This window comes from Eptatretus burgeri, chromosome 15 (genome assembly GCF_056783735.1).
Source record: "Eptatretus burgeri isolate ZD-2024b chromosome 15, Ebu_testis_v1, whole genome shotgun sequence".
Classification (NCBI taxonomy): domain Eukaryota; kingdom Metazoa; phylum Chordata; class Myxini; order Myxiniformes; family Myxinidae; genus Eptatretus; species Eptatretus burgeri.
Window position 1 is genome coordinate 66,770,492 of NC_140975.1, and position 21,086 is coordinate 66,791,577.

General features: G+C 42.9%; 1 protein-coding gene across 6 annotated transcripts in view; it reads right to left on the reverse strand.

The window, feature by feature from the left end:
- Positions 1 to 445: 445 nt before the first annotated feature.
- Positions 446 to 21,086, reverse strand: part of LOC147012389 (estrogen receptor beta-like) — a 163,682-nt gene continuing 143,041 nt past the window's right edge. For 5 of the 6 annotated variants that reach the window (XM_085856502.1, XM_085856501.1, XM_085856497.1 and 2 more), the window contains 2 exons: positions 18,884 to 19,058; positions 446 to 1,455 (listed from right to left, as the gene is read on the reverse strand). In XM_085856502.1, the coding sequence (XP_085712628.1) occupies positions 1,236 to 1,455; positions 18,884 to 19,058 (395 nt within the window). In that variant the 3' untranslated portion in view covers positions 446 to 1,235. Of the gene's footprint in view, positions 1,456 to 18,883; positions 19,059 to 21,086 lie in introns of those variants that run through there. The other variant, XM_085856499.1, reaches the window with a different exon arrangement.

Here is a 21,086-nt window from a genome sequence, read left to right on the forward strand (position 1 = left end):
AACCTCAAACTCAGCAAGGAATGGCTCATGGGTCGAGCACACAACCAACTAAACGACCTTGCTGCACACTTTGAACTGTTATCGCATAAAAAGGTACCTTGAACTCAATTCAAACAGTCATGAAGGTGTGTGCCATACATGAGTGAAGTACAATGGCGTCCCAGCATAAATAACGATGAATTTGGTGCAATTAAAAGCAGTTTAGAACAGCAATATATATATATATATATATATATATATATATATATATATATATATATATATATGTTTTAAAATAACTACCAAACCAGCGCAAAGAAAGAGATGACTCTAAACTGTCAGGGCAGCACAGATCGGTTCCACAGCTTCGTTCAACTTGAATCAAAGTCTATTCTGTGTACCTGGTTTTATTACTGTGACTGCCCATGGTTGTGAGAGAAAGAGAGAACAGGAGTGTGTGTGTGTGTGTGTGTGTGTGTGTGTGTGTGTGTGTGTGTGTGTGTGTGTGTGTGTGTGTGTGTGTGTGTGTGTGTGTGTGTGTGTGTGTGTGTGTGTGTGTGTGGTGTTAAAGATTGTATCCACCTGTGGTTGCAATGCTGCTCCACATTTTTTGTACATTATCTTGCTGGTTTCTCCATGGCTGCATTTCGAATCTGCCCATTTTTCTTTTAATATCTCGTTCTTCTGTCCCATTTCGTCCGATCTTTCACACCTTAAGCTGAACTCACTGCCTAGAAAACATATGCCACAATATTGCTTCAGTCTCCAATTCCTTCAAGCCTGCAATAATCAGGATGCAAGGCCAAGGTTTGTATTTGTGTGCTTGATCTTATTTCAGAGTAGATAACTCTATCCCTTTGCTGCTCTTCCTGCTCTGTTTTGCTCCTCACCAGCACCATGATTCCCCCTCCTCTGCTGCTCATTTCCTCTGCCAACACTACCGTGACCATTTTTGTCTTCTTTGTAAACCCTTCCCCCATGCCCCTCCACTGTTGCTCTCCAATCTCTTCCATCTCTCTACCTGTCTGCTGACCCCCTTTTATCTACCTGTTTCCCTCTGATGCTCTGTCTGTCTGTGAACTCGATACCCTTTGTCATTTCGCTCTTCCACGAGCCTGGATTTCTATATACAAAAACAAAACTTTAATTTTTACATCTCTGACAAATTGTCATGAGAGGCCTATCACATAAAATTTTTTAAAAAGGAAAAAACGAGGAAAAATATAGATCGGCTGGAAAAAAGTCTTTTGAGCAAGTTACTCTGCCTGGGCCTCCCCAAATGGATTGCAGGTAACGGGTGGTGGCATGTTTCTGGGCCGCTTGGTTGGTGGACTTTTCTGAGCATTCTCCATTCCCTGTGATTGTGTCCATGAGTCCTCCTGCAGAGTGTGTGCATCCAGCATTTCCAGTAAGAGGTCATAGAATGGAACGAGGTTCTTGCACTTCATGCTGTACATGTGCTGGATGCCCTTGTTGCTGTTGGTTCGGGTGAGGTGGAAAAAGGAGAAAGTGAGAAATCACATTAAAAACTAGAACACTCTTCGACGTTGCAACATCGCAAAATAAGCCTCCACCCAAATGATTACATCATCATACAAATTTGTACCAAGTTTGATTTAAATTCCTGAACCGAGATTCAAAATATTAAATAACTCTGGCTGCCAGACCATGCGTCCAATCAGGTTGAAATTTAAAACATATATTCCCCATGGTGACTAGGTCATACTTGTGATGTTTCATGTCGATTGATGAAGTGGTTCAAGAGATAATTTAAAAAAAAAAGATTTTCATTCAATCCAATATGGCTGCCAGATCATGTGACCTATGCATTATTTTAGAACATCCTGGTATCGCCAAGGCTTGGGGAACATGTGGATGAAATTTCCCCTTGATCTGTCAAGCCGTTCTGGAGAAGGAGGTTTTTAAAGGTTTATTCTTCAAAAAGTCATAGCTGCCAAACCATGTGACCAATGACATCATAGGTGGAGAACTTTTTGTTTCTCATGGATCGGCAATCATATCTGTAAAGTTTCAGTTCATACCTCGATCTGTTGAGCCATTTCGAAGAAGATTTTTGAAGGTTAAAAAAACAAAATATGGCTGCCGAACCACGTGACTGATGACATCATCAATTTTTTTACCCCATACAATTTAGCCCTAAATGACCCTCAAACACTTTCATACTGGTTGGATAAAGCGTTCGAAGAATGCAATTATGTCGCGACCACCCATGTCGCCTAACGGCTTGTCTGTATGTTTGTATGTAATGGAGAGCTCTGGAGGACAGAGGAATCAACCGATTTTGATGAAACTTGACAGGTCGGTTCAGACTAGGATCGAGTTGTATGCTTTTGAGCACCGTTGCTATGGACGCCACCATTGCCTAGCAACGGGACTTTGAAATTTTTGAAAAATCCTAAAAAATTTATTTTTTCGAAAATAAAAAAAAAATCGGCTACCAGGCTTTTATGCACACTATTATCAACCTCTTTGTCAAAAATTTTCAGCCCGATCCATCAAAAACTGTATGACTAGTATGCAATTATGTAGCGACCACCCATGTCGCCTACCGGCTTGTTCTGTTTTATTAATCATTACAGTGTTACTAGATTGTTGTGCAATATCAATAACACCATTCCGTCCATGTGCACCGCCATTGTTGAACATTTCTTCGTCCTATTTTATCAGTGGGAAGACCAACACTCGCTTTACATTAAGGTAAACGCCCGGTCACTGTACAAGCTACAGGTGTGAATATTGGGTGGTCGCTAGACTACCCTTAGTCTCAGGTTTTCCGTCTGTCTGTATGTCCGTCTGTTTGTTTGTTTGTATGTAATGGACAGCTCTGGAGGCCAGAGGAGTCAACCGATTTTGATGAAACTTAACTGGTAGGTTCATACCAGGATCTAGTTGTGAGCCTTTCCACAGTAATGGGTAACCATTGTGTTACATACATAGTCCACATTAAGTGTGTTCAGTTTATCTTGCAAATGAGGGGAAATAAAAGATTGACCCCTCCACTACTGGAATCCAACAGCAAGAAGATAATCTAACCCAGCACAATTTATTGATGGGGTGTTCTGTCTTCATTAACAGAAATGGCTCAAAGCCTTCTGTAACAAACGTGACTTTGGTCCGCAATCGGAAAGCCAGATTTTTATACAGCTTTTACGGCGATATGGACTTACCACTAATGTTATCCTTTGTTACACATTTGTCATTTCGGTTAAGTTATGTTATCACAAAAATAACAAGACTGTATTTTTAAAGTTTATGCAGCTTGAGCATTTTGTTTCTTTCATGATGAATTGACTGATAGCATAATGATTGTTACTCTGTTTTCAACCCCCCAGCATTTACATTAAAGTATATTTTTGGCAAATTCAGGATGTGGGATATCATCTTTTTACACATATAATCTAAACCAGTCTCAATCAAAAACGTATGTGTTCATTAAAAACTCTTGGTAAATCTATTTAGTTTTTAATATAACACTTAAGACAAAGATTTATTTCCATCACAGTGAATAAAATTTTATCTTCAAGCTTTAATTTTAGGACAATAGCGGTTTTGCTATAAATAGTATATATATCTACATTTATATACACCTAAAAACATGTTAGTGGTATTCTATGGATACTTTAGGAATTCTGTGATAGCTCCTGAAGATAAGACCCTTAAATGTAGCATATTACTGTGGAACAGCTCTTGTATGCTTTTGAGCACCGTTGCTATGGATGCCATCGTTGCCGAGTAACAGGACTTTGAAATTTTTGAAAAAATCCGAAAAAATTTTTTTTTTTCAAATATCGACTTCCGCGCTTTTATGCGCACTATAATCAACCTCTTTGTCAAAAAATTTCAGCCCGATTCGTCAAAAACTGTATGACTAGTATGCAATTATATAGCGACCACCCATATCGCCTACCGGCTTGTATCTTTTGATTATCGTGTCCATCTTGTGCATTTTAGTGTTGGGATTAAGCTTCAAACCTCGTTCAGTGAGTAAACACCTGAACATATACCTGCAAACCAGCCACATACTTGGCATAATAGATAAGAATCATGTCATTTGTCAAAATTAACAGCATCCTGCAAATACTGTACAAGTTACGCCAATGGTTTTATTCCACAATACGAACACATTTTGAAACACAACCGAGGTTGTGACACAAACACAACCGAGAAGAGCGATGTGATTGAGGGGAAAACGGCAATGATCTGACAGTGGGACACAACAAACAAGGGAATGAAAAAACAGGAAAAGAGGACAGAAAGCACAGATAACCGCAGGGAAGATGGTTGCATTGGGTGGGGTTAATGCGAGGAGAAAATATGGCCAGTATGGAGGGGGGGATGACATGAGATGGTGGTGCACCACCAAGTTTAACACAAAGCAGGATGAGTGGAGTGGAGTGGGATTTATGAAAGAACAGTATTTGAGAACATAGGCACAGGCATGCCACCATGTCAAGGTCGGATAGATCTTTCTCAGCTGTCCTGGAAGAGAAAGACGCACGGTCCATTATGTCGTTGGTATGAAGGGGTAATATGCGGACAGAGCGGAATGGCTTAAGTGCATAAAATTTGGAGGCAAACGTTGAGTTGAGATGGTCTGTGTTTTGTCAAGGAGATTTTGTGGTCAGGCCCTTTGAGAGGAGGGAAGGGATGGAGGGGAGCCATAGACAGACTTGACAAGGTGCCAACAGGACTTTGAGGAAGGAGACTGCTTGGAGAGTTCAGCCTTGAGATTAGCAAGATGATGTTTTGTGAATTGCCTTGAGATGGATATTTTTTCCCCAGAAGGAAAAGTTGTGCAACCACTTTTCAAGCATAAACTGTAGGTACTGTTGTGACATAATAGATGCTCAACCACAATTTAAGAGGGGGAATCTACAATTACAATTTATCTTAAGACTTGCTAAAGGGAGTGGGAGGAGGCGTATATGCCTGTGCTCAGGGGACAAGAGAGGAGGTGATTCTGTGCATACTCGGTGGGGGTTGTGGGGGTTTGGACATAAATTCCGATCATTATACTGCAATAAGCATTTTATTTCCAAGTGGATTAGTAAGACTACTTCTGACTTTTTGTGCTGTGACATTCAGTTAGTCGATAGGAGTTCGGATATTTTGTAATACACGTGAAAATTCAGTTGCTGAACAAATTTATGAATAACTCGGTAATTTATGACATTTCACCGTCACATTTTACATTTGGAATTTCAATTTGGTACTTGTGTGTGTTTTTTTTTCTTCGAATGCACAAAATAGATAGCTATCCTCGCAAAGAGGACAAGGAAGAAATCTCCACAGGGTATTATCATGGACCACCACCCAAAAGCATCTACTTGAGGTGTTCACAAGCTGATGCAAACAGAAATCCTGGATGACGATGTTTCGTGAACAAACCAAAAATGATTAAAAAGAGTTGGGTCGTGCTTTCAAAATTCTTCACAATTATAAATACTGAATCATAATATCTATGGTCACCATGAAACACAATGCAAATTGCAGCTTAAACTAGAACGGCACTCGGTAGAGTGCATAGCTCTGCCAGTAGAGCGGCCCTCGGCAGAGTGAATAGCTCCGCCAGTAGAATGGCACTCGGTAGAGTGAATAGCTCTGCCAGTAGAATGGCACTCGGTAGAGTGAATAGCTCCGCCAGTAGAATAGCACTCGGTAGAGTGAATAGCTCTGCCAGTAGAATGGCACTCGGTAGAGTGAATAGCTCCGCCAGTAGAATAGCACTCGGTAGAGTGAATAGCTCCGCCAGTAGAATGGCACTCGGTAGAGTGAATAGCTCTGCCAGTAGAATGGCAATCGGTAGAGTGAATAGCTCCGCCAGTAGAATAGCACTCGGTAGAGTAAATAGCTCCGCCAGTGGAGCGGCACTCGGTAGAGTGAGTAGCCCTGCCAGTAGAATGGCACTCGGTAGAGTGAATAGCTCCGCCAGTAGAATAGCACTCGGTAGAGTGCATAGCTCTGCCAGTAGAGCGGCACTCGGCAGAGTGAATAGCTCCGCCAGTAGAATAGCACTCGGTAGAGTGAATAGCTCTGCCAGTAGAATGGCACTCGGTAGAGTGAATAGCTCCGCCAGTAGAATAGCACTCGGTAGAGTGAATAGCTCCGCCAGTAGAATGGCACTCGGTAGAGTGAATAGCTCTGCCAGTAGAATGGCAATCGGTAGAGTGAATAGCTCCGCCAGTAGAATAGCACTCGGTAGAGTAAATAGCTCCGCCAGTGGAGCGGCACTCGGTAGAGCGAGTAGCTCTGCCAGTAGAATGGCACTCGGTAGAGTGAATAGCTCCGCCAGTAGAATAGCACTCGGTAGAGTGAATAGCTCCGCCAGTGGAGCGGCACTCGGTAGAGTGAGTAGCTCTGCCAGTAGAATGGCACTCGGTAGAGTGAATACCTCCACCAGGCTAACCAGTTTTGTATGCACTGACAGGCCGGATCTGTTGATCTGAAGCAAAATCGAATCGGGTTGTTCTTGTCACCTACCGAACTCATCCACCAAAAACTCGGCTACAACTTGTTGAGATGTCACGCTATACATAGTTTGTGGCCCCATCCCTCAATGGTGAAGAATCACTGAAATAATTCTCATATCTGGATTTGGATTTGGTTATTCACCAAAATCTAATCAATTTCCCATTGCTGCACACCCAACCTGTCCACCAAGTTTTGTCCGAATACGTCTATAACGTTTTGAGATATCCTGCTCACAGACAGACAGACAGACAGGGGTGAAAACGTAACCGCCATCCACATTTGGTGGCGGAGGTGAAGATGGGTTTGAGCCATCTAGTCTGGGTTTGATTCCCAACTTGAATATACACCTGCTACCTTGGTGCATCACTGAGTGTGTCATCTGTTGGACGGGATGATAAGCCAGGGTCCAGTCTGTTTTCATTCGCTGTACAGTAAAGAACCGAAGGTGTGTCTCGAGATTACACCTGTACATGCTCGTTCCTTGGACAAATTTTCATCTACTTCCCGAATCGTAAAGGTGGCCTGAAAGTCACTTTACCCCTCCCCAGTAAAGCATTCGTTCTTAAACCCTTTTAATCACCAAAACGATAGCACAATGACTGATTAATTATTGTAATTACAGCACAACAAAACCTCAGTATATTAAAGGAGTTTAAGAATGAATTATTTGCTTGGGAGCGGGATAAAGTAACTTTCAGCCCACCCTGTACAATGGCACTTAATCTTTAACATTGCACCCTCAGGTATGATAATGATGCAAACCAACAAATACTGCACAAAAAGGAATGGAAGACCTTCTAATAATCATGCTCACATAATTAACCAGCACTCTTTAACACGTTTTATAATGTTTGAAGAAAGCAACAATATAATCAACAGCCTTTCTGGTCCGAATGAGTGTTCAGATGAAAATACTGTTCAATTGGGGAGAGATGATATGCCATTAGTAAGTTGAATCGGATGAGATTAACAGCTCGTGTTTGGTTTCAAATCACGAAGCATGGTCATGACTATTCCGCAATGTAACACAATGCAATGCAATGAAGAGGAAAAACTCGATGCTTGTACATGATACATTGTTAGGAAAATTTGAATTTCTGTATTCGTATCGTATGCCCGCATGCGTGACGCAAAGTGGGGTTAAGCAGTTGGTTCACTTTGTCTGTCTGTATGCCCAGAGATGTTGGTCTATGATCAAGGAACTACTGAATTTCAATTTAACTACATATTGTTACGGTTGTGGAAATTCACATTACACCATAAAGAGTCCTCAGGTGAGATATATCTTTAATCCATGTGTAGTTAGCCCAAACCCGTTGTATAGAAGGACTATGTGTGATTTATTCGGGCTGCGATCTTCAGTTCGCCGTTTTTCTTTTGCTGTCGTTATTTTGGACCAAACACCACTCCACCACCAAATCGCCACCACCCCCAACGCCCCCAAACAACTCCACCAGACCGCCACTACCTTCACCCCCACAAACCCAACCTCGCAAACATCGCCTCGCCCGCCATTCTCCAACGATGCCCAAACAACGACCCAGCATCGCAGCGGACTTCTAACCGCCTTCACATTCCTCTTCACGCCCAACATCAGCCAAGAATCGCGGCGGACTTCTAACCGCCGGCACCTTACTTTACGGGAGAATAGCGATTTTTCCCAGAAATTCGGATCAAGGGAGGTTCACGCCCCCTTTTTCTCCATCCAATGGGCGAGTGTGGCTCCGCCCCAGAGGTCATTTTGATCCGAAAATTACCATACCCGCCCCTCCTTCAGGGTATAAAAGGACGCACACAGGCGGTTTGGAAGAAGTCAAGTCGGTGGAAAGGGGAAGAGTCGGAACGGAGCTCGTGGCAACCTGGAAGCAGTGAGACGGGGAAGAGTAGGAACGGAGCTTGCGGAGTCTGAAGGGGTCGGAGAACCAAACGGAGCTGAAGTCAGTCTGGCAGTGTCGGTGGGGCAGAGTCGGGAGACGGGTCGAGTCAAGTCAGAGTTCGTCTACGAGTCAAGTCGGGGAAGTGGAGAGAGTCGAGTCGGCGCATCATCGTCCTGGGCCCTGTTGCCGTCTGCCTCGGAGGAGAACGAGCCTTCTGTCAGGTGCCAAGGTGATCAGCCCGCTGTCCCGAGGCCACGCCAGCGGGACGGAGCATCCACTATTCCCCCTCATTGACCTCGAGCATCAACAATTCCCCTCCCCCATAATCCGCGCTGAGATAGTGCCAGAAGCCCTGTTCGTGGCGTTGAGCGGCTACACGTGCAGGCGCGAGGTGCGAGCCGCAGACCGCATCGGGGGAGGCTCGGATTCGAGGTCGAGAACACAATGCTGGAAGATGCATTCAGGGAAGTCGCAACTTTCTTTTTCCTTAGGGTTTTTGTGTGAATGTCTGTGGGTGGCGCCTGTCTGACGAAGTAGTATTGTTTGAAGTGTTGCCGTGTGTCGGTCTTTAGTCGGAATATCTCTTCTGTTTTATTGTTATTACTGTGATTGTGTATACGTGCCTTTCATTTACTTGCCTTGTATTATTATTGTGATTGAATACGTGCCTTCTGTGCTTGTCTGAGTGTGTATTAAATGTGTTTGTTAAATTGTTCCCGCTTTGGTTCATCTCCTTCTTTTTATTGACTCTCCATCCTGCATCACGTAAAGGATTGGCAGTGGGTTTAGACACCCAATAAATAATCACGTCCAACGAGGCCTAGCGATAATACCCCACTCAGTTATCCCAAAACGGAGCGAGCTGCCTAGGCGGCTCGTGTCCAAGCAGGCTTCATTGAGGTACAATCTCTCGGTAGTCTACCCGCGCGAATAATTAGGTAAAATCAATTATTCGACGATTGGACCCTGAAGCGGGGGTAGAGTGCGGACAAGGTTGTGGTGTGCTTGGAAAACACACCCGTGACCCGTTTTCGGCGTTGATCCGGAAAGTCACGACTGAATTGCACGTTCGGTGGGCGAGGCGGCCGCTATTGGGTAAACGCGGTCGTTCGCACGCCGACAGGGCGCGAATTCGCAACAATATTTTGAACACCGTGGAACACAAATTGCAGTAAGAATCAGAACATGACCTGTAGTTTAGCAGTGCTTTGGCTATGAATCTGGCAAATCGTACAGAATCTCATCCAGAGCATGCATGCAATGAGGGAAGGAATCCTATGGAGATGTAGTGGGCTTTAGCTGGGCTTTGCTCAAGCCCAATATGCGGAGCCTATGCATCTGTTTAGCCAGAAGAGCCTTTAAAAATAAAAAGATATATATATATATATATATATATGATACATATACATACATACATACATACATACATACATACAGTATATACATGGTGAGACGAAAAACTAAGAAGGAACCCAAAGAAGTAAAGAGCAAAGATGGAGTCATCAGGAGGAACCTCGGTAGGATTCAGGTTTTAGCCGCTACTCCACTACCCTCAAACACATCCAGGTGCAGCCAAGGGAACCTCCATTAAATTTTCTGCAATAATTCACTTCTCCTGAGAGAGATAGATAAAGAAAGAGAGGAATAGCGAAGAAAAGAGATGAAAGAGAAGAAAAAGCAAGAATTAGAATGAATAAAGAGAACTGTGAAGAAAACAAAAGAAGCAAAAACAGGCAAATAAATAAATAAAGAATATAAAAAGAAAGAAAGAAATGTGAAAGGAACAAATAAAAAAGATGTCGAGGAAAACCCGGACAGATATATTTCAGCAGTTACTCCCCAAACTCAAATGCAGCAACATGTGCAAGCTTCCAGAGGTCCATCCAAAACCATGTGCAACTTTCAAACATTCTTACTACAGGATTAAGGCAACGTCCACATCCATTTTTTTTTTAAATCACAAATTTGCATATATTATTTACACACCGGGCAGGGAACTGAGCCAGTAAACTTACACACATTGGCTTTCCTTTTTCTAGGAATACCATAAGATCTTTAACGTACACAATCAAACTGCATAAGGTCCCGCTTTGTGTATGGGCTGGTGTTACTTCCCCATCAAAAGGACATTGTACTCCAATATACAGCGCCCATTGCTAATATTCCTCTCCCACCAGAGATCGCCGAAAGTCAGGAAACCCCCAAAACAAACACCAGCTGGAAATTGCTGCAGTAAAGGCTTGGAAAAGCATCTCAAAGGAAGATACCAAGAGTGTGGTGATGTCAGTGGATCACAGGCTCGATGCAGTTATTGCATGCAGGGATATGCAACCAAATACTCACAATTATACGACTTTAATTTACTTTAAAGAGCAGGTTGCGGGTCGCCAAACATGTTCTGAAAATTTATCAAGATGATTATATGTGCATTAAATAGTTCGATGCAAACTATTGTGGTTGCCTAACTATTGGGAAAATGAATGAAATTTAACTATAAAGTTGTTATTTCTCGAGGCTGTTGAAAAAAAAACAGCCGCGTGCCATATATGGATGTTGACGTCACGTTCTCCAAAACAAAGCGGACGCTCACTCGCTCATTGAAGAAGTGTCCAGTTCAGTGGGCCGTTCTTTCACTTTTTTGAGCTTGCAATTGTCTATATTATCCTTTTTTATTTTGAATTATTGGAGAACAAAGTTATTTGGACATTTGTACATCATGCCTCGTACATGTGTCATGTTTTGTGAAAATGGCTGGAAAACGGGTAATCGCTCCCACCGATTCCCCAAGGAATCAAACATTCGCCGGAAGTGGATAAGATTTGTACAAACCAAACGGGCGAATTTTGCCCCAAAGAAAACAGGTAAAGAGGACCCTTTGGATAGACTTGTCATTTGTGGTGACCATTTCACAGCCGAGGATTACGAAGGCATAAACACATCTGATCACCACTCTGTGAATATGAGTTGTTGGTTGAAAAGTTCTCTAGATACTGCTCTGTCACAGAATCAATTGTTGAGTTTAAGTGAGACAAGTCTGAAGACGACAATGGTTCAGGAGCAGTATTTGACGATGTAGATTGTTTCAGAAGTCAAGGATGAGACAATGTGATAATGTTTGACCAAGTTATAAAAATGATCAACATGATGTGGTACGAGTGACAGGTTATTAGCTGCAAAATGTCGAAAACCCGGTTTCGTTCAACAACTTTCAAAATTTGACCATTTCATAACCTTTAAAGGTCACAAAACAATGTTTTGGACATTAAAATATGGAAACAGGATATGTGCTATAGCTTATTGGAGTTAGTTCGTCGAAGGTCGAAAACCCGGTTCGATTCCCACAACTTTGAAAATTTGACCTTTGTGACCTTTAAAGGTCAAAGATCAAGGATTATGACCTTCGGTGCAAAACTTCCTCTGGAATATTCCAGGAACAATATAACGTCATATAGGCTAGATGGCATTTCGCACTCATCGGATTATCCATACTTTGATGAAATCAGCGTAAAAACAAACTTGAAGGGGGTGCCACGGGCAAGGTGTTTGAGATAGAGCAAAATGGTTTCAAGACTTTAGGTGGGGAATGACCTCAAGATTATGCATAAAAAATATTGTCATCCCAGCTCTCAAAGTTTGGGCGGTCGTATGATTTTTATGTCAAAATTCAAAATTTTCTAAGTTTGTGACCTTGTGACCTTGAACGAAAATGAAAAATCGAGCTCCGTGGGGCTATGCAGGTGCCATTGGGCTAACCAAATACCGAAGCCACAGCCAGATTCGACAAACCCCTCAGAGAAGAAAATTTTTACGTCAAAATTCGCAATTTTTTCAGTTGGTGGCCTTGTGACCTTGACCTTGGGACGAAAATGAAAAATCGAGCTCCGTGGGGCTATGCAGGTGCCATTGGGCTAACCAAATACCGAAACCCCTGTTAGATTCGACAACCCCCTCGGAGAAGATGCAAATTGAAATCGGCTACCCCCTAAAAACACGTTTTTTGGGCGTGGCTCCGTCCATAATGGGCGCACCACACCCATTTTCAGAAAAACACAACTACATCATGATATAAACCTCCTACCAAAATTTTATCAGGATCGGATCAAAACCCACGGAGCTATGCTCGGGACAGACAGACAGACAGACAGACACACAACAATAACGAATATAGTGGTCACATATTTTTCGTGAAAATATTTTTTCGTGAACCAAAAAACCTTGAAATGTATTCTTAAAGAGTACATGGAAAAACACAAAAATAAAGTTTCTGAAAAAACAAGCATGAAAAAATTTCTCAACAAATCAACTTATTGTTCATTAAATTACTTTTTTAACAGCATCAGCAAATTGGGCTATTTCATTTCAATTGTAAAAAATTGATCAATTTTCCACTTTTTTTTCTAAATTTGGTAGAATATTTCCCAATGAGGCTAAACATGTTTTGGTATTTATATGTCACAACAGTCTCTTGAAAGTTGGGGTTTGTTCTCACTGTTCACTTTCGCTGGAGTCAAGCTCAGCTGTCAGAAAGACTTCAACGTCAAGGCTACGGTGTATAATATATTTGGGTCCATCATTCATTCATTCTATTTCTGACTCTTGAGTGACGAGAGGGTTAAAAATTATTATATCAAGTCACAGACGAATCAAACTTTACATTATTTGTTGCATCGAACACGAAAATGAAAATCTACAAACCAATCTGTCTGGTGGGGTCTGTCAGTGTGAACTGCCGTGCAGTCAGTCCTGTCAACTGTACACGAAATAGACCATTTTCTGGCACTTGCAAGTGGCTCAAATTTATATGGCTCAGGGCCAGAAACTCCATAGTATAAATTCCCATCATCCTCTGACTCGTCCTCGGCAATATCGGAATGAAAACACTCAATTTCATCGCCGCTGAAATCACTCTCTGATTCGCATCTCGCCATTGCTCACACGCTGTTTCCAAATGTTCACGAAGTTTTTTGAGAACGTGACGTCATAGGATCTTCGGTAAATTCCGGTCTGTTTTTCGATCACTGACAAAATTTTTGACTTCAAAGTTAATTTTAGCATATTTTGAGTTTCAAATGTAAGAAAACAATTGCCCAACGATTATTAATGTGATTACAACCTTCAAATTACGCTAACTCATCAGTGACCCAAAACCTGCTCTTTAAGTTAATCTGTTCCAATCTGTGTGTGTGTGTGTGTGTGTGTGTGTGTGTGTGTGTGTGTGTGTGTGTGTGTGTGTGTGTGTGTGTGTGTGTGTGTGTGTGTGTGTGTGTGTGTGTGTGTGTGTGTGTGTGAACGCTGTTTCTCGACAACCTATGGTCCGATCTAATTGAAACTTGCCAGGTATATTGCTGGGGACCTGAGTATGTGCCTTTTCAAAGTTTGATATTAATCGGACAAGTGCTTCCCAAGTTATGGCCATTTATTTGCCAAACCAATGGGAAGACACGTTGTTGCGTGGGCGTGGCCAATGGGGAAGGGAAGCTCAGCCGTGTTCCCCATTACGGGTTACAACGTACGGGCTTCCGGGGAGTGATGACTTCATGTATTCTAATAATTTCTCGATTTCTTATGCGCATTTATAGACAAACACAATGGCCCAAGTTATGATCGTTTTCATATTAGACGGTGTATAAATTTTGGGTACATCAGAGTGCTGGTATGCTCCGAACAGGAAGTAAATTTTTTCTCTCTCTTCTCTTTTTGTTTTTCCTTGCCACAACATTACGAAAAGATAAAATACATTGGCGCTAATTGAATAATTGGGTATTAAAAATAAATTGCGAATAATGGTAACTGCGAATAATATTGAACTTCCGGGTCACGCACGTACGGGCACGTGAGAGCGAAGAAACGGCCTGTGTGGTTTATTTATTTATTATTATTATTTAAAAAAAAAATTTTTTACGGGCACATACTAGTAATTACAAATTTGACTTCGCTGTTCCATGGAGGGCACTGAAAGTTTACATTAATTGTACATACCAATCCAAAAATAACTGATATGAGTCAATAAATTATTCTCATAAAAAAGGGGAAACCATCCAGTCTTCCAAAGAGATGATGCTTGAAATGACTCACATACATTTAATGCAATATCAGGATAAACATATTTTAATGGAAGTTTGAAAAGGAGCATGTTAAGTGTTCATATCATTGGTCAAAGTGGAAAATCGATACAACGCTCACCGGTGGGGTCCAAAGCGACTAGGGCGTTATAAATGATACAGCGCTATACTGATGCAGTGAAAAATATTTTATATTACATACAAGTCAGAGCCAAAAATCTTGGTTGGTTTCATGGATGCTCTTGAGAGTCTTCGGGTGTCATCCAGAAGGATTTTAACCTGGTGTATCTTCAAACGAAGATTGGGGCATTCCTGCTCATCCAAGGACTCCAACCAATGAAGACCATAAAGGAAAGACTGTTCAGCTTTGGAGTGGAGAGGCTGGAGGAGAGGTTCAACTGGTGCCTCTTCTTCTTCCGACTCCTCTCGGGGGTTCTTCTTCCTCTTCCTCTCCAGTTGACAGCTGTTCTTCTCTGAGCAGTTCTTCAGCCAGGTCTCTTTCTTCTTGATCAACCCAGGCCTGGAGAGCATCAAGAGCTGATGTGCCAGGGGCGAGGTTGAGGGCCGTGATGGCAGACCTGTCCACCTCCTCCTTGGAGAACCCATTGAAGTCTTCTTCATTATCAGACTTGGGAGGACCTAGGCCTTTCCTCCAGCAGTTAATGATGGTGTCCTTGGTGACCTTCTCCCAGGCTGGCCCTGCAAACTCCAACGTCTTCTTAACGTCCATGGCCTTGAGGAAGACGGTCATCTCTTTCTGCTCCCTGGCCATAGCTTCACATAATTGATCTTTGTAGAATAGCTTGAAACAGTTGACGACCCCCTGGTCCAAAGGCTGGATCTTGCTGGTGGTGTTCTTGGGCATAAAGGAAGCGAAGATCTTCCCATCCTTGGACTTTAAGATGTCTCCTGATGGATGAGATAGGGCGTTGTCAATGAGGAGGATAGCTTTCTCTTCTTGCCCAAGCTTTCTCAGGTGCTTCCGCAAAGCAGGGCAGAACCTCTGGAAGAACCAGTCCTTGAAACAGGCTCCTGTCATCCAAGCCTTCCTGGTGTTGGTGTAAATGCAGGGAAGGAGGGATCTGTTGACATGGTGTAGACACCTGGGGTTTAGTGACTTCCCTATGACCAACGGGGTCATCTTCAGAGACCCTGACCTGTTGGCACAGAGAAGGAGGCTGACTTTGTCCTTTGGCGTCTTGTGTCCAGTCATTCTTGATGGGTTGTCATCCAGGTCCATAGTTCTGTCTGGAGGGGTCTTGTAGTACAGACCAGTTTCATCTGCATTGAAAACTTGGTCTTCTGTGAAGTTGTTGTCTTCAATTAGTTCATTGAAGACAGAGAGGTAGTTCTTGGCAGATTCAAGGTCTGCAGACTTGGCCTCTCCATGTTATTGGTTCATGTGGACCCCATGTCGACCCTGCCAGCGTTGCAGTCACCCCCTGGTTAAGCTGTAGTCAGCATCTTCATCTCTCTCTTCCTTGTGAAGATCCTTGTTGATCTTCTTGGCCTGATGAAGGAGGATGGTGCCTGAGATGGGTATGTCAAGCTCTCTAGACTTGCAGAACCAATTGAATAGTTCCTGGTCCAACTCCTGATCCCTCCCAAGCTTGACCCTCTTCCTCTTCATCCCTTCATTGGAGTTGACAGTGATGATGAAGCTCTTGATGTTCTCTTCATCCTTCAACCATCCTCTTAGAGTTGAACCGGCGATGCCTGTAACCTTGCTGATGGTCGCTTGAGTTTCACCATTCAATATCCGTTTAATTATGTGAAGCTTCTCCTCTATGGAATAACATTTCCGCGTCGGCATGGCGGCGCTGAACTGAACAGAGCAAACAAAACTAATAAATTTGAAGATTTATCGGCTAGTAGGTGATGAAGGTGTCGAAGAACTGGTACAGGAGATGTAACGGGAGCTTAGATTTAAGTTGTTGACAACTCTTCTGAAAGGATGTGGGCGGTAGAGCACGTGAACATTAGTTAATCTTGTACAGTACAGTACTGTACTTACGTTGTGTACTGTGTTGTATGGTGTTAGAAGGGAACATGAACGTGAGTTACAGGAGATACGGATGCCATGATGATTTGAATTGAATTGATTTTGTTCATCTCAGCTTCGCCATTTATACGGGAAAGGTGCGAGAAGATGACAGCTCGTGAGTATTTTCACACCACATGTCAACTCAACACAGGGCGATGACAGCTTGAATTTTTTTCGCCACTTAGCGCTATTTTGGACTAACTTTGTCTCTATTTTCTCACTTTTTTGCCCTTAAACATGAAATAGTAGTATTTTTTGGGGTCCAAGGTGTATGAGCGTTATATCAGTACAAGCGCTATAACGCTTAGCGTTATATCGATTTTCCATGTAATTATAATTAACTTGGCTCCCCTTTTAGTGCCTGCAACGACTTCATATTTTCTTCTTATTCAATGTAGCATCCGAGAATGGGGGGCTAAGTTAATCATAATTAATGTCTGATGACTATAAAGAGGTAAGTTACCGGAAAAGTTAATGAAAAGTATAGATATAAAAATGCATGTGATAAGGTGTGTGGATGAGGGTGAACGTCAGGGAGATATTGGTCAGAGCTTAGGTTTAAGTATATCGACCATTAGATCCATTCTCATTCCATCCTGGATGCCTTCCTTGAAGAAGCCTACAGTTTCCAAGGAGTTGAAGCCACAGCTTGGCCCATCGTCTCGGGAGTAGCTCCGTCCGACGCAAACTCTGGCCAAATGCAAGCTCCGACCGAATGCACTGGCAAGTACACAACTTATTGTATTTTTTTTTATGTCATTACCTATCATTCAAAATGATTATTTTTTATTTCTAAAATGCTTTAATACATTTTCCATGTGTACAGTATCATTATTAATACAATTACTGCTCCCCCCAACGAGCCCAATAAAACAATCATAGTGTTGCAGTTCTCGGAACCGCATGCATACAACAGATAGGTGTCCGGAGACAGTTATGCCAGCAATATACGTGCAGATAGACCCCTTCCTTTTGTTTAGTGGGAAAACAAGGGAGTGCTTTGCGATGGTCTAATAGTTAGGATAGTTCTAATAGTTCTAATAGTTCTCGACGTCAACCCGAAACCCGGCCCAGGATGGGGGAACACGTGAGGGGTTGGGGCCAGTCAGAACGCCCGACTCGGGCGATGACGTCGGATTCGGCATGGCCCCTCCCCCGAGCCTCGGGCTCCATAAAGGACAGAGAAATCCTCCGTGTTGGGAATTGGGTAGTGTGTGTTCGGTGTGGGTATTTTCACGTGGAGTGTTCCTGCTTCTCAACTCTGCCCAAGTCTCGCCTCGCCGGCCCACCTCCTATTCCTCGACTTCGCCCTTCTCCACTCAAGCTCCTCCTTCAGAGCACAATCTACACAAGTGTGACTGGGGCCAGAGACAATGCAACTACTGTCGGGTACCGCACCACGGAGCATCCCCCCCCCCCCCTGAAACGCCCAGGTACTGAGAGCATAACCTCAACTCCCCTCCCTCCCTGATTGCAAAAGTCCCTTCCCATTGGGGTTTCTTTTTCTGTGTGTGTCTGAGTGTGCTGGTGCCTGTCTGTTAAGTAAGTCTGTAGAAGTGCATTATTGTTGTAACTGTTATTAATCTCGCATCAAGTCTGCACTGTGTCTGCTTTTGTAAGTTGCTTGTATTATTGTCACACCACACCTCTCTCCTCTTTCCCTGCGTTATGTACCCAATAAATCTTTGTCGTGCCACATACTTTTCCTCGCTTGCTTGTTAATAAATAATTGTCATTAGGAATGTTCCCAGCTTGCCGTTGTCTTTTCTCTCATTGGTCCAGCATGATTCAAATCTAAGTTTAGCTGGGTCTTTATTCCCAATGATCCGATCCTTCCAGCCGGTACGTCCTTGGCAGTGTCGCTCGGCTGCATCCGATCCGGAAAGGTGATCCGATCCAGTAGAGCGATCCGGTTCGGACAAGGTGTACCGAGGGCGTGGTTCCCCGGTAATTAAACCACGTGGTTAATTGGGTAACCCTATTCCAAAGACGGGAGGACCCTAGGTCACGGGGTTGAGTTATTGGCGTCCACGGTCTGTTAAGCAACCCGCCGCATCACAGAATTATCCGTGAGCGATGGCCTACAATTCCGGGGAGTCTGGTGGGAATTGACATAGCTTCCCCCCACCTAGTGGTTTTCTCACCCGATCCCGCCGGCTCGCAACAATATATTACTCAAAGGTAAGAAATAGTACTGTTGGAAACATGTAACAATGACCTCTTTGAGTGATGTTTCTTGTAGTATTCACGCATCCACAGCACGAAAGAGGTCTGATTGTACTCATAAAAGTACAAGATACACAAAACAAACAAATAAAAGACTTAAAATCGTCTTTCAGTCTTGCATTATAGCCATGTATTCTGTCCTTTTTCAAACAAAGAAATAATAATCGCATACAAGAAGGATTGACATTACTCAGTTATAGTACCTGATGTGTCGAATGTGCGAGAGGATGGTGAGGAGGTGCGAGAGGCGTCGGAACTGTTCGGGAGTGGTGAGACTCCGCCGGGCGATGCATTTGACGAGTGTGTCCGTCGTCGCTTCCACGAGCTGCTGCACCTTTGCTCGACTTCCCTCCTTCTCCGATGTCGCGACCATTAGGCCTAAACATGTGAACATTAACAACATAAACAAGATGACTCATCAAGCAGGAATATTAACTTCCTTAAAATTGACTGCTTGATAAGTCAACAACCTCTTATTTTTACCAGCAGTAAGAGGGCAACGAAAAGCAACTTTTATTGATTTTAGATGTACTGAAAATTTTAATATAATGGAGCGAAATGCATATATATATATATATATATATATATATATATATATATATATATATATATATATATATATATATATATATATATTTGGATAAGGGTGGGGCGGTTGAGATTATACATTTTAATGAAGAAGAAGGTGCTTCCAACCAAAAGTAAAAACCGAGATAGACTCCGCTAATTTGAGCAAAAAAGCGAGAGCATACACAGTCTCAGCCAACGTTTCACCTGCTTCACAGCTGGCTTAAGCAGGCACAATAGATAGATAAATATATATATATATATATATATATATATATATATATATATATATATATATATATATATATATATATATATATACACACACACATATATTATAGACTTCTCCCATGTGAAAGACTACCAAGTTAAGGCCTAAGTTACATCTGCCACGGCGGCCGTGGGGTCTACAAAATCTACGGCCACTAGCAATTATAGGGCGGCCGCAGTATTTCCACGGTCACACAATGTAGCAATCACATACGTTTTTATTTTTCGTGGAGCTGCACGGTGCTTTATACAATTTATAAATTGTGGAGACCGAAAACGTGGGGGTGCCGTATGGTCTTTGATTTGATGTCGCACGGTGACCTTAGAATTTTCAATGCAGACGCAAGGTACCCGCAAGGCGACCGCAGGGGGGCCCTAAGGTGAACGTGTGGCCAGACGGATGGTAATGAGTGGGTTCTTTTTATTTATTTATTTATTTTTTACCAGTTCTTTTGTTTCGGCTTGTCGAATTGCTACGGCGAACGTAGAAATGAAAAAAGTTATAACTCCGTGCTATAATTCCACGGCGACCCTACGGCCTGTAAAATATAGCCATACGGAGTAGGGCCACCCTGAGGCCACCTCAGAAACTCTGCGGCCGCCGCACGTTTCTATCAATTCAGAGGGCGTACGGCCGCCGTATCCTCACCGTAGAGAAAATGTGACTTAGGCCTTACCCTTTGCTGTTTCAAACCCTTCCCAGATTTCCTCCTTTTGGCATTTGCATTTGATTTGGCCTGCTCAACAATGCCTTGACTTGGAACAGGCCACTACGGTTTCTTAACGATAAAGCGCTCAAAATTTTTTTTTTCAGTTTCCTTTGAATACCTCATCTACATAGCTATGAATCGCTGGAAACATTACAATGCTTATACATGCCAGTGTTTGTGCCTTTATTTAATTTCCTGACACGCGATAGGCTCTAGAATCTCTTAAACCGAGTCAAATTTGAAAATTTAAATTTCTTAATTGACCTCAGCATCAGTCACGACTGCGGAAAAACCAGTGTTCATTTGTCTAATTTGGACATTGCTTGACATTCTGGGCATCTCCGGATGATGTTTGTTATTACAGATCGCGAATCGCTTGCCAAGCCGGCACGATCATATTCAAAATATCCGGAGACGACTGGAGTGATAAACTATCGCATTTCAGCTGTCATGCTTATAAACGTTCAGAGAGTTGTATTCGCACATTATTTAATAATCCAGAAGGTTTATAGTTGTATATAACGTGTTTATAGTTGTATATCTCTGGACGTGTCCGGATAGTGGTTATCTGTGGATGTGGCCGTACGGTGTTTGTCTCCAGACATGTCCGGGCTGTGTTTATCTCCAGATGGTGGTTGTGTCTGGGTGGTGTTTGTCTCCGGACGTGTCCAGGCGGTTTCTACCTGCAGACGTGTCCGGATGGTGTTTGTCTCCAGACGTGTCCGGACGGTGTTTGTCTCCAGACATGTCCGGATGGTGGTTGTCTCCAGACGTGTCCGGATGGTGTTTGTCTCTAGATGTGTCCAAATGGTGTTTCTCTCCAGACGTGTCCGTCCAGTGTTTGTCTTCGGACGCATGT